The sequence below is a fragment of the Gossypium raimondii genome, chromosome 10, assembly GCF_025698545.1.
Source record: "Gossypium raimondii isolate GPD5lz chromosome 10, ASM2569854v1, whole genome shotgun sequence".
Lineage (NCBI taxonomy): Eukaryota > Viridiplantae > Streptophyta > Magnoliopsida > Malvales > Malvaceae > Gossypium > Gossypium raimondii.
In genome coordinates, this window is record NC_068574.1 from 23,231,599 (window position 1) to 23,245,441 (window position 13,843).

At 36.9% G+C, this 13,843-nt stretch overlaps 1 protein-coding gene across 1 annotated transcript; it reads right to left on the minus strand.

The window, feature by feature from the left end:
* Nucleotides 1–686: 686 nt before the first annotated feature.
* On the minus strand, nucleotides 687–1,628 carry LOC105775354 (uncharacterized). Its single transcript, XM_012597879.2, has 2 exons — nucleotides 1,295–1,628; nucleotides 687–1,057 (listed from the first exon to the last, which is right to left on the minus strand). The coding sequence occupies exons 1-2, from the start codon at nucleotides 1,626–1,628 to the stop codon at nucleotides 687–689; spliced, it is 705 nt and encodes a 234-aa protein (XP_012453333.2).
* Between the last annotated feature and the right edge of the window lie 12,215 nt (nucleotides 1,629–13,843).

Below are 13,843 nucleotides of genomic sequence, written 5' to 3' on the forward strand. Positions count from 1 at the left end.
TTTTGCCGAATATCGACTTTCTGTGTTTCGGGTACACACCTAGTACAGTTTTGATGTGAAACCACTCCCAAGCCTTCCAAAACCAAAATTCAAAGTCCCAAATCCCCTTTAGCATGATTTATGAATTTAACAAACCCAAAACCGAGCAACGCTCAAAACATTCCACCACAAAGACGTCTATACACGAAAGTTAAACCGTCAAAGCGAAGCCCACAGATTCACTGCCTTCACCTACACAACCGTTCACAGAATTCAGATTCCTAAACAATCGTTACGCTACTACAACGAAATAAAAATGAGAGACGTACTGAACTCGCGTGAATAACAGAAATAACAAACAAAGAAAATCAAACGGAACAGAGGAGCAAAGATTACGTCAGAAAGAGGAGGAACAAAAATAAAATTGACAAAAAAGTTGAAAAGGAGTAGAAATCGATGTCAATTTAGAAGAAAGGTGAGACTTAAACCCAATACCTCACACACACATCCAGAACACTTAACCACTAAAGTATACACACATTGTGTCAGATATTTACAGAAACATAAATATATTATTCAGGGCGTTACAACTCTATCTCCTAAAAGAAATTTCGGCATCGAAATTTACTTGATCAGAATAGATGAGGATACTATTGACGGATTGAGTCCTCAGGTTCCCACATGGCTTCCTCAGTGCCATGATTCAACTATAGAACCTTTACTAACGGAATAGACTTCCTCCTCAGAACCTTAACATCACGATCTAAGATCTGAACCGAATCCTCCTCAAAACTCAAATCCGGTCTAATCTCGATCTCCTCAACAGAAACAACGTGAGATGGATCAGACCGATACCACCTCAACATCAAGACATGAAACACGTCATGTATACGGTCTAACTTTGGAGGTAGCTCCAACTGATAAGTGACTAGTCTCACACGCTTCAGAATCTGATACAACCCAATGAACTTAGGGTTCAACTTGCCCTTACGACCAAACCTCAAAACTTTCTTCCACGGAGAAACCTTAAGGAAGACAAAGTCAACCACAGAGTACTCAATATCTCTCCTCTTTAGATCTGCATAAGACTTCTGTCTATCAGAAGTCGCTTTCAAGCGATCTTAAATCAGTCTGACCTTATCTACGATCTTAGAGCCCAACTCAGGACCTAAAACCCGACGCTCACCCAACTCAGTCCAACATAGCAGAGTAAACTTACGACCATATAAAGCCTCATAAGGTGCCATCTGAATGCTAGACTAGAAACTGTTATTATAGGCAAACTCAGCTAGCGGCAGATAATCCTCCCAACTACCTCGAAAATCTATTACACAGCTCCGAAGCATATCCTCCAGTATCTGAATCACCTTCTTAGATTGACCATCAGTCTGAGGATGGAACGCAGTACTAAAGTTCAATCTCGAACCCAGAGCCTCGTGCAATTTCTTCCAGAATCGAGAAGTGAAGCGAGGATCTCTATCTGAAATAATCGAAACAGGAACCCCATGCAGTCTTACAATCTCGAAGATATAGAGCTTCGCTAACTTCTGCAGAGAGTAGTCCGTCCGAACCAGAATAAAATGAGCAAATTTGGTCAATTGATCCACGATGACCCAGCAAGACAAGGGCAACTCGCTAACAAAGTCCATCGTTACTCATTCCCGTTTCAATAAGGGAATCTTAACGGGTTGGAGAAAACACGAAGGCAACTGGTGCTCAACCTTAACTTGCTGGCACGTCAGACAACGGGTAATGAAATTCGTAACGTCACGTTTCAAACCTGGCCACCAATACAGTTCACAGAGATCCCGATACATCTTATTACCACCAGGATGCATAGTATAAGGGCTATTATGCACTTCCCTCAGAATTGACTTCCTCAAATCAAAATCATTCAGCACATAGATCCGACCTCGAAAACATAGAACTCCATGATTCAGCCCAAAATATGAAGTACTGCCACTCTCAATCTGATGAAACCACAAACTCAGAGACTCATCCCCAACTACATATTCTAAATCTGATAAATCTAAGTCGGCTTAACTTGCAACTCGGCTAACAGACTCTCATCATCAAATAGACTAAGGCGAGCGAACATCGTTATCAAATCAGTCATTGCTCTACAACTGAGAGCATCGACCACCACATTGGCCTTACAAGGATGATACTCTATCGTGCAGTCATAATCTTTGAGCAGCTCAATCAATCGACGCTATCTAAGATTCAACTTCTTTTGAGTAAGGAGGTACTCTTGTGATCAGTGTAGATAATACAACTCTCACCATACAAATAATTCCTCCAGATTTTCAATGGAAAAACCACAGCAGCTAACTTGAGGTCATGAGTCAGATAATTTCCCTTGCGTGTCTTAAGCTAACAAGACGCATAAGCCACAACCTTACTATCTTGCATCAATACACATCCCAAATCGACGTGCGATGCATCGCTATAGACCACAAACTCTTTACCGATTCAGGCTGTATTAGAACAGGAGCCTGAGTCAAAACAGACTTGAGCTTCTCGAAGCTCGATTGTTGTGCATCAGTCCAAACAAAAGGAACACCCCTGCACAGAAGCTTAGTTGAGAGAAGCTGCAATCAGAGAGAACCCCTCGATAAACCGCCAATAATACCCCATAAGACCTAGAAAACTATGAATCTCAGATAAATTTTTAGGCTATTTCCACTTAAGCACAGCCTTAATCTTCTTCGGATCAACTTGAATCCCCTAAATAGAAACCACATGCCCTAGAAAAGTTACCTCTCGCAACCAGAACTCACAATTACTCAACTTAGCATAAAGCTATTTTTTTCTCGGAGTATCTGAAGCACTACTCTATGATACCTATCGTGCTTATCATCAGTCTTAGAGTAAACCAAAATATCATCGATGAAAACCACGATGAACTGATCTAGATATGGCTGGAAGACTCGATTCATCAGATCCATGAATGTAACCGGAGCATTCGTTAGACCAAAAGGCATAACTAGAAACTCGTAGTGTCCATAACGAGTCCTAAATGTAATCTTATGAACATTAGCTTCCTTAACTCTAAGCTGATGGTACCCAGAATGAAGATCAATCTTCGAAAACACTGAAGCCCCTCGGAACTGATCAAACAAATCATCGATCCTCGAAAGTGAATACTTATTCTTCACAGTCAGTTTATTCAGTTGTCGATAATCAGTACAAATCCTCATGGTCCCATCTTTTTTCTTAACAAACAGAACTGGTGTCACCCTATAGAGACACACTAGGACGGATGAAACCATGGTCTAAAAGCTCTTGAAGTTGAACCTTAAGCTCTGTAAGCTCCTTCGGTGCCATACGGTATGGAGCGATAGACACCGGAGTTGTATCCGATAGAAGCTCAATGCCAAACTTAACTTCTCGATCCGGAGGTAAACCTAAAAACTCTTCAAGAAAGACATCCAAAAAATCCATTACTGTTTTGATATTACCAACAGAAGAGTCCTCAGAAACAGAAACATTGACGTAAGCCAATTACGCCTCACACTCTTTCTGAACTAGTTTCTCAACCACAAGAGCGGATATCCCATTGGACAGATAATCTCAACGCTCACCGACCACAACCACCTCCTTATCATCCTCGATCCTCAGAACTACCCTCTTAGTCACGCAATCCAAACTAACTCGGTGCTCGCCCAACTAGTACATACCCAGAATCAAATCGAACTCCCCAAACGGTAACTCTATCAGATTTTCCAGAAATACAGCCCTTTGTACCTCTAACGGAACATCTCTATAAAGTTTACTAACCCGAATAGACTGCCCCAACGAGCTCAGTACAGTAATCTCAGTAAAAGTGCTCTCAACCGAAATCCCCAGGTTTTCAGAAACAGAACTAGCTACATAAGAGTATGTATAACCTATGTCTATCAGAGCAATATAAGGTACATCAAAAATTAAGAACATACCGGTGATAACATCGGAAGCATCTCTATCCTCTTGACATCGATCAGCATAAACCAGTGCAGGCTACTTCGTCTCCGTCTGACTAGCACCTCTACCCGGTGCTCTCTACCCTCGGTCTATACCATTACCACCTCTAGCCGATCCACAGCCTCTAGGTGGCTGTTGAACTACCCTCTGACGTGGTACAGAACTTGGTCCCGAAGCTTGCATATGATCAGTCCGTTGTGGACACTCTCTAATACGGAGCTCAAAGGATCAACACCTTAAACAAGCTGCTAACTTCCTTCAACACTCGTCCGAATCGCACCTACCACAATTACTGCATGGTTGATTCCCAGTAGGAGCAATAAGAACCCCTACTCTAACCGGCCCATCAGGTTTGGCCTTTTTTTAGGCCTTTGAATTGAACTAGAGGGCCTCGACTCTCTCTTATTCTTGCCTTTTTCACGAACCCTATTTTGGCGCTCCACGCGCTTAACCTCTTTGGCGGTCTTCGCTTTATCAACCTGAACCACTAACTATCGCTCCCTTTGTGGAGCAATCAGAACCCGTAAATTATCCTTCAAACCATCCTCAAAGCTGACGCACTTCTCATACTGAGACACCACCATACCTAGAGCATAGTGGCTCAACCTCAAAAACTCGGCATCATACTCGGCCATAATCTATCACCTTGCGTAAGGTTCATAAACTCACGCCTACGAGCATCAACATAGCTCACACCCATATATTTTCCCTGAAAGGCAGTCTTGAAGAAATCTCAATTCAGACGATCAGGCTGAGTACCCTCCTCAATCGATAACCACCACTGATATGCTTCGTTGCGAAGCAAAGAGACTACACCCTTAAGTTTCTGCTCAGGAGTACAGTCTATATCATTCATGATCCTCTCAGTGGCCTCCAACCAATACTCGGTCACAATAGAGGCGACTCTAATGACACCCCTAAATAGCTCAGCACCATTGAATTAGAATTGTTCAGTTACAGACCCACGGCCTCCAGATCCAGAATGGCTTTGGATAGTGCATCGTCCTCAGTTGAACGTCTTTGAGACCCATTCTCAGTAGCAGACGAAACCGGTGTCTCACTCGTATCTAAGTGTGGCATACTGCCTAGAGAGGAAGACTTAGCTCGCGCCCCCTACGGCCTCTACCGCGGCCATGAATAAAATTTTATCTACATTATAAAATTTTATGTATCAGTTCTAGTATTTATTAGCAGATATTTTATGCATAAATAATCAGAAGTTCAGAAATGTTTTCAAAGGTTTCAGTCTCTTAACTAGCTCAGTGCAGTTTTCAGAAAGTACTAACAACAGTGTTTCAAAATATTCTATCTAAGTTCAAAAGTACTTACAGGATTGACGTCAAAGACTCGGTGTACCACATACTTCCTCAAATTACCCAAATTATTTGAAAGAATCAGTTCTTTTTGAAACATAATTTTGAAACCCAAAATTTCACAGCCCGAGTTTTGTAACCTGATTTTGATACCACTAAAATAACGCCCCAAACATGGCCTAGACGTTATGGATGAGTCCGGAGTCGTCACAAATAATGGGTTTCGAAAACAGAGTCATTTCGTCAAATCATCCTAGTTTCATAATTCATATTCGTTTATATCTACTTTCAAAAAGTTATTTAATTCATTTTCTTACCAAGACATAATTTACAATGAAAGTCTTAAAACCGTTATATTTTAGAAATCCAGTTCATGTTTTCAGGAAAACCTTTATTTTTATAAAACCATATTTTTCGTTTATGCATCACAATGGAAGAGTCAAAGCACATCCAAAACCAAAATAAAAACCAATAGTCCGGAGAGTCCCAAAAATTACAAACTCTCGAATGAAACCGGAATTATAAATAAAAACATAATTACTAAGTGAAATAGTTCTCGATCAAGTGGTCACCGCTGAGCCTCCGTCGCACCGACCCGTTTAAGTCTGTGGATTACCTGAACAGAATAGACAAACAGATGTGAGTTTTCCGTAAACTCAGTGTGTAACCCAACAGAATTAGACATGCAATACATACAGTAAACTTATATACAGTCAGGTACAGATTCAGACTTATGCTCATTTCAGATACAAATAATAGAATCAGATCAGTAATACATATATGCAAAATCCTACCCCCATCATCTACACACCATATCTGGCCATCCCATTACACCATGTGGGGTTTAAAACACCCACTCATCCCTACACACCAAATAGTGTCGATGCGACACGTTACAGATAATGTGCAGCCAAGCTACCAGAATAAAGGTGAAAAGTCACCGTACAAATTACTTCCTCTACATATACAAAACCCACCCCAATAATAGATACAAAAATAATAGATTCAGTAATATTATGCATATCATGCTTATATAAGGATGTCATATATATATACTTAACAGAATGATCAGTCATGTTTATCAGTGTCATACTCAGAGCAGAATTTAAGACTATCAGATTACATAGTTTTAGGGTTTGGTTAGCCCTTACCGATCCTACGGTAAGCCTAGAGTCGATTGGAATGACCCATGCGACCCTAGGGAAAATTTTAGAAATATGGGTCCACACGCCCATATTGGCCTTACATGTGTGGCCCACACAGTCTGGCCCAAAAACCCATACACCTGTGTGGCATGCTCGTGTGGGCCCACATGCCCGTGTGGCCCACACACCCAACTTAGCCTAGCCCGTGTGCCCACACAATCACACGACCGTGTCTAGCGCACAACCAAGCCTTCATCGATCACACGGCCGTGTCTCGCACACGGCCAACTACACGGGCAAGCATACACTCGTGTGGCATCGATAGTAAGGTTTTTTGGCTTTTACCGAAGCTCGACTTTCTATGTTTCAGGTACACACCTGGTACAATTTTGATGTGAAACCACTCCCGAGCCTTCTAAAACCTAAAATCAGAGTCCCGAAGCCCCATTAGCGCGATTTATGAATTCAAGAAACCCAAAACTGAGCAACGCTCAAAACTTACCATCGCAAAGACGTATACACAAAATTTAAACTGTCAAAGTGAAACCCACAGATTCACCGCCTTCACCTACATAATCGTTCATAGAATTCAGATTCCTAGACAATCATTACGCTACTACAACGAAATAGAAATAAGAGACTTACCGAACCTACGTAAATAACAAGAATAACTAACAAAGAAAATCGAACGTAATAGAGGAACAAAAATTACGTCAGAAAGAGGAGGAACAAAAATAAAATTGACAAAAAAGTTAAAAATGAGTTAAAACCGACGTCAATTTGGAAGAAAGGAGAAAAACTAATTAAAATTTGAAAAGGAGAAAATAAAAGATATGCTAAAAAAATCCCTTATTTTTCTCCCTCTAACCCCACTACTCACAACTCCCTCAGAATTTTAACTCAACCGAAATTCTATCAAACCTTCGAGCAAAAATTAACACCCTCGCTAACACAAGGATTCGAACATAGGACCTCCAACATAACAGACCCCCTTACCACTCGAACCAACAGACTCATTCTGATAAAGATTAATAGAAAATTTTACATAAGCCTACTCGGCATGGGTAAGGCCAGGATTAGAAAAATACAAAATTTGGCAAAGGTGAGATTTGAACCCTAGACCTCATACACACACCCAGAACATTTAACCACTGAAACAGATACACATTATGTTAGATATTTAAGAAGTAGAAATAGATTATTCAAGGCATTACAAATTAAGCTAATGGGTTGAAAGACCTTGATAGATTGGGGGCTTCCAACCATAGGAACAAGTGTTGTAAATGAGGTATTTCACCCTTTTGAAAGTTTCTCTTTAGTAAAAAAACTCAACCATTGTCGCCAACACCTATACTTTGATAAAGTCCAAACTTTAACCATAAAATTGTAAGGTAAAACCATGAGGCCCCGGAGATTTGGATCCATCCAAATCCCAAATTGTAGCTTTTATTTCGTCCAAGGAACATGGTTTCTCCAAATATATTGCTTCCTCCTTAGAAATCTTTTTCAAAACTAGATTAGTTCCTGAAAACCAACTTCTTCCACAACATTCCTGTAACACCCCTAACCCGTCTCCGTCGCCAAATTAGGGTTATAAAGCATTATCGTACAATTGGAAGCATTTAACATTATAATATTCTACCATCATAATATTCAAATAGATTAAATATATCATAATATTCAAACAACGGTCAAACGGTCGTGTGACGAGGCCGTATGACATAGCCCCAGGCCGTGTAACTTTTGAACAAGGGATACACAGTCGTGTCATCACTCGTGTAACTCACTAAGTAGGGTCACACGCCTCTGCCACACGCCCGTGTAACTCTCTTAATTGCCTCACACGTCCGTGTGCTTAACCGTGTAACTCACTGACTTGAACCCTAAGAAAATCCTCAGATGACACATGACCGTGTCGCTAGGCCGTGTGCCTCACACGACTATGTAATAGCCCGTGTGAACCCAAAATTTACCTAAAATCAAGCCATTCCAAAACCAAATCCTACCTAACCATTCATACAATTTAGGTACATCTTCAAGGGGTTCAAATATCATCCAAACATATATAAACATGCCATTTCAAACAACCTAATTCACCTAACCAATATGTCATTCAAATGTACCACAATTGTACCAAAACTTCAACAATCAAAACATGCCAATATGGCCTCATTTCATGCATGGTAACCTAGTTCAATTATGTGCCAAATATGCCATAAATGACCATTTCCAAACTATCATCAACGTAGCAAGAGCATTTTATTTACAAGCATTTTAAGGTACTAAAATGACATAACTTAGTAAGGTGTTATGGTTCACCAAGCCAAATACAAACTTCAAAACATATATGTACCAAAACACCATTAACATATTCACAATATACCACTACAAAATATCCTATACAAACTATCTAGAATCAAAGATTTTAATCAATTAATACCTCTTAGGTACATGCCAAAAATACAAAAGAGAACATCACCGATGTTAAGTACAGGATTCTTGTAGGATACTAAGTCTGGGTCTACTATTTACCTAACCTGTAAACATGGGAACCGGTCCATATTAATTTGATTTCACTTATTTGAATAACAACAAATATATCTAAAGCATTTAAATTAACCTCACAACTTTAATGATCTAATTCAAGATATATATCATATCCTCCAATGAACACATATATACATAAGTAAATATAATTCTTCCTTAGTAATATCTATAACCAACCTTTTTCAATGGTTCATATAACCTTGTTGTATAGTCCAATTGATACATGACACCCGGTGCCTAGCGGATAAACCTCGAAAGATTTTGTGCCCAGCGCTAGCCGAATAAACCGACAAATGTATGTCTAGCACTAGTCAGATAAACTGACGGAAGTTGCGCCTAGTGCTAGTCGAATAAGCCCAGCTCTACTTGGATATACCAACGGTATTTGTGCCCAGCGCTAGTCGGATAAACCTACAAATAATTAGTGAGTCCAGCTCTAGTTGGATATACCAACGGTATTTGCGCCCATTGTTAGTTGGATAAACCGACGAATAAATAGTTATTTATTTTCACAAATTTCCTCATTCATTAATTGACATCATCATTTAAATATGAACATAAGATTGTATATCAAGTATTTAAATAACATCTAATTATCAATTAAATAAAAGATTAATAAAAAGATTAAGTTTGAGACTAAGAACTTACAGAATTGTGATGGCTATTAAGGTCGAGAATGGTTACACGAAAACCTTCTCTTTTCTGCGATTACCAACCGATCTTTTTGTTTCTCGATCGAAAATTAATCACATAATTAATTTAATTAATAATCACCAAGAGACATTTACTCAAACCACATTTCACATTTTCTCATTCAACATAAATCTTCAATTCAATTTACTCCTCAATTCTAAAACATGTTATTAATTAAAATTATGGTGGTCTATTGTCAACCAATTTTTCATAAGGTCCAAGAACAACTCATACTTTCAATTAAATTACAATTTAATCATTGGATCTATTATTCTCATAATTTAATCCTGGAATCCTAATATCATCAAGAATCATTTAGCAAATATTTCTATTTATTTACCAAACTTAATAACTAACATAATAACACTAAGAACTCAAATTATCTACAATGGAAACTTCCACAAACTTCACTAAATTTAAAATTTCCAACATGGATAAATTAATTCAAGATCTTATAATTCCAAAAATATTAAATTTATACTAAAAGGATCAAAGAATACCAACCAATTGAGTTTCTAAAAATGGGAAAGAAATGGCCGAAAGTCTCCCCCAACCTTCAACAATTCGGCATGCAAAAGAAGAAAGAAAATTTGTCTTTTTTCTTTTTCTCCCACTAATCTATTTGGTTCTCTATATATTTTATCATTTCTTTATTTTTATTAAACATAACTTATTAAATAACTAATAATATATATTTATCATATAATATGTGATTTCAATCATAATTTTCCACTAACTCAATTTATAACAATAATGGTATATTTCTTTACTAAGTCCCCTCCTTATTCTAGTTTCACCATGTAATTTAATATTAACCATTACTTCTATCATATATATAACTTACTCCTCATACTTTAATTTAAACCCTAATAATTGAAATTATCTATCATCTAATTTTACTTCTAAGGTAACTCCAAACTTTAAATGATATAATATTTTATGAGCCCGATCCACAAATACAGAGTTTTGATAGCATGTTTCTCGACACCCCTGACTTACGGGTCATTACAATTCCATTGTTTTTTTAATAACTCCAAGACCCCTCCTCTTATTAGTTTTGGACCTGAGTCCCACTGGTCATTCTATTTTTTCCATACGTTGAAAAAGTGAGTGTTTCTTTCACCTTCTTTAAGCCATAATGCTTTGGATTTTGTCACCACATAGACTCTGTTTAACGAAGCGCCTTCCATAACTCGGCTTGACACCTCCTCTTCAAATCTAACTCAGTCACGTTTAATTCTCTAGCGATACCCAAAGTGTCCAATTCATCCACCAATTTCTCTGGATTCTCAACCTTAGTACCAATATTACCGAACTCCTTCCTATTCCACCTTTTAAGAAAAGCTTTTGTGGTCTTTAATTTAACTAACAATGAATACCCAACATCACCATGGCAGGGAGCATTTTGACAGACCTCCTTAAGTTTACGCATACAGTGACATCTTTCGGCGAGAGCAGAATGGGAACACGGTCTGACACAGATCTTTTAAACCCACTTCATGTTAAAAAAGCAAAATGCAAGAGCCACTCCGAAGACACCAAAAACCTTTCAAGCCAGCTCCTCCTATTTTCGGGTCCCAACCAGGAAAAAGCTTTACCCTTAAAAGGTAAGTCCACTAACTCGGAATCATCAATGAACTTGTTAAACTCATCAATCCCCACAGTGACAACCCTACAACCTTGACGCTCCTCCACAGATCGAACCTTTTTGAAATCCCCAACTATACACCAATTACCTCTGTCGAAACCATTTTTTTGAAAAAAACAAAAATTTTAGGTTGTCGACATTTTAAAAAATTAAAATTGGGAGTCGCCACCAATCTTTTATTGAGGTGTGATTAGATCACCTAAAAAAATGGCTTTGGTCTACGAGTTTTAGAAAAACGGATCCGGGAGTCAGTTACGTACGAGGAAGATTAGCACCCTCGTAACGCCCAAAATTGGTACCTAGTTAATTAATTAGTGTCTTAAGGTCGAGAATTAGAAAAAAACGTAATCCTTAGCAAAACTTAAAAGGTTACGTATTAAGACCCTTATTATTTCAGAGAAAGAAGATACCACACCCAATGCGTTAGGGCACAGCATTCTAATTTTCCCCAAAATGAATTGGGCCAAAATACTTGTACAATAAAACTTTAAAAGAACATCCACTTATCCAAAATTTAAGAAATCACACCCAATACGTTAGGGCACGATTCCTCTAGAATCCCAAACTCGGAATATTTCCTTTACTTTAAAAGAACATCCACTTATCCAAGATTTAAGAAATCACACCCAATACGTTAGGGCACAATTCCTTTAAAATCCCAAACTCGGAATATTTCCTTTATTATTTTTAAAAAAATCTTCATTTCGAGAAATCAATGCGTCACATCCAATACGTTAGGACACAACGTGTTGAATTCCCAATAATGAGTTTTTATTTTTTTTGATTGAAGAGAAATGCTCGATTGTCAGATTTAACGAAGAAAAATCGGAACCCAATACGTTAGGGCTCAATTCCCTTGAAAATCCTAAATACGAACATTATCTCAATTTTAAAAAAATTTCTATCTTTAAATTTGAGTAAAAATGATGTAATGTGATTTTATACATACAAATGCTATAATAATAATAATAACAATAATAAATACATCATCGACATAAAAATAATATAAGCAAATGAATAAAAAAGGTAATCCATGACATGCAAAATATTAAATGTAAACACAATTATACAATGGATGGGATAGCAAACAAATAAATAAGGATCAAAAGATGTACACATGGAAATTATGAAGATTAAAATATACATATAATTTACAAATAAAATTTTAGGTTATAGAATTTATATATAAATACAACACATAATATACTTATGAAAATAAAAAATTTATACACACATATATAAAATAATAAAAAATAAGTATATTTTAAAAAGGAAAAAAGGGAGTATTTAATCACTTAAAACGTAAATATATACATATATATATGAAAATATTCATTAAAAAATAGGAAAATATTCGTTTTTTAAATATATATATGTGTACATATAAAAAGAATATATATAGATAAAAATTAGAATAAAAATAATAATTACACTATTAATTAATCAAATAAATAAAAGAACATAAAAACTAAATTGAATTGCAATTACAATATCTGGGTAAATCCAAATAAATAAAAGTAAAGGACTAATTTGAACGCTTGAGTTACATAGAGGGGTGGAAGGAAAATTTCCTTCTCCTCTAAAAGCGGTGTCGTTCAAAAGGATTAAATTGGAATTTAAAATAAATAAAAGGGTAAATTAAAAAAGAAAAACTTAATTACAAAAACATTAAAAGGCGGAGGGGCTAAATAAAAATAAATAAATAAAATTCGCAGTGGTATCACCTTCTCCCTTTTTTAAAATCGTAAATAAGTAAAAAAAAATAATCGAAAGAAAAAAATAGTAAGCCACCTTTAAAAAACTGCCAATCGTTCTTTTTTTATTCCTCCTCCTCTTTCCTCTTTTCTCTTTTCTTTTTACAATGAAGGGAGAGGCCTCTATTTATAGTTGAGCCTCTCCAAATCCAACGGTACAGATCAATTACATCAACGGCTGAGATTAAAGGGTATCTACAAATTAAATCTCTAAGATTACAAAATCATATATTCTAAGATTGCATATCATATCTAAGATTATATATCATATCTAAGATTGCATATATCATATCTAAGATTGCATATCATATCTAGGATTGCATATCATATCTAAGATTTCATATCCTCAAAAATTATATTTCCATATGTGAGCCCGGGCTAAAATTGGGTATTACAACCTCTATTTGAAAATACAACCTGTAGCAAATCACCCCATAAAAGCTTTTGCTCCTCCATTGAACATGGTGCATATACATTAGTAATGTAACAACAAAAATAAGCTTGAAGCCATTTCCCCTGAAGTCGCCTTACTCTCCTAAATTCCATATTCTAGAGTTTGGTTTCTTGAATTAAAATCATATCAACTTTATGAGTCGACACAAATTTTCTCTGAACTTCAAGCCCCATCCCTCTAACATTCCATGTTACAATCCTCATTAACTCAAAAAGCATCAATCGAACAAGGGAGTGTGGAAAGCAAAGATTAACACTCCTTTTCAAGATCAATTCTAACAATTAAAATACTCAAGTTTATATTCATTTTCAACTTCAGAAAGGTATATTTATTTTCATCCTCAAAAA

Bases quoted from the DNA above. Each gene is read 5' to 3' on its own strand.
- LOC105775354 (XM_012597879.2), bottom strand. From the start codon at position 1,628: ATGGACTTTGTTAGCGAGTTGCCCTTGTCTTGCTGGGTCATCGTGGAT. The intron at 1,058-1,294 runs GTAGTTGGGAGG...AGTCTTATGCAG, and splicing joins CTGTGTAATAGATTTTCGAG to ATCTAAAGAGGAGAGATATT.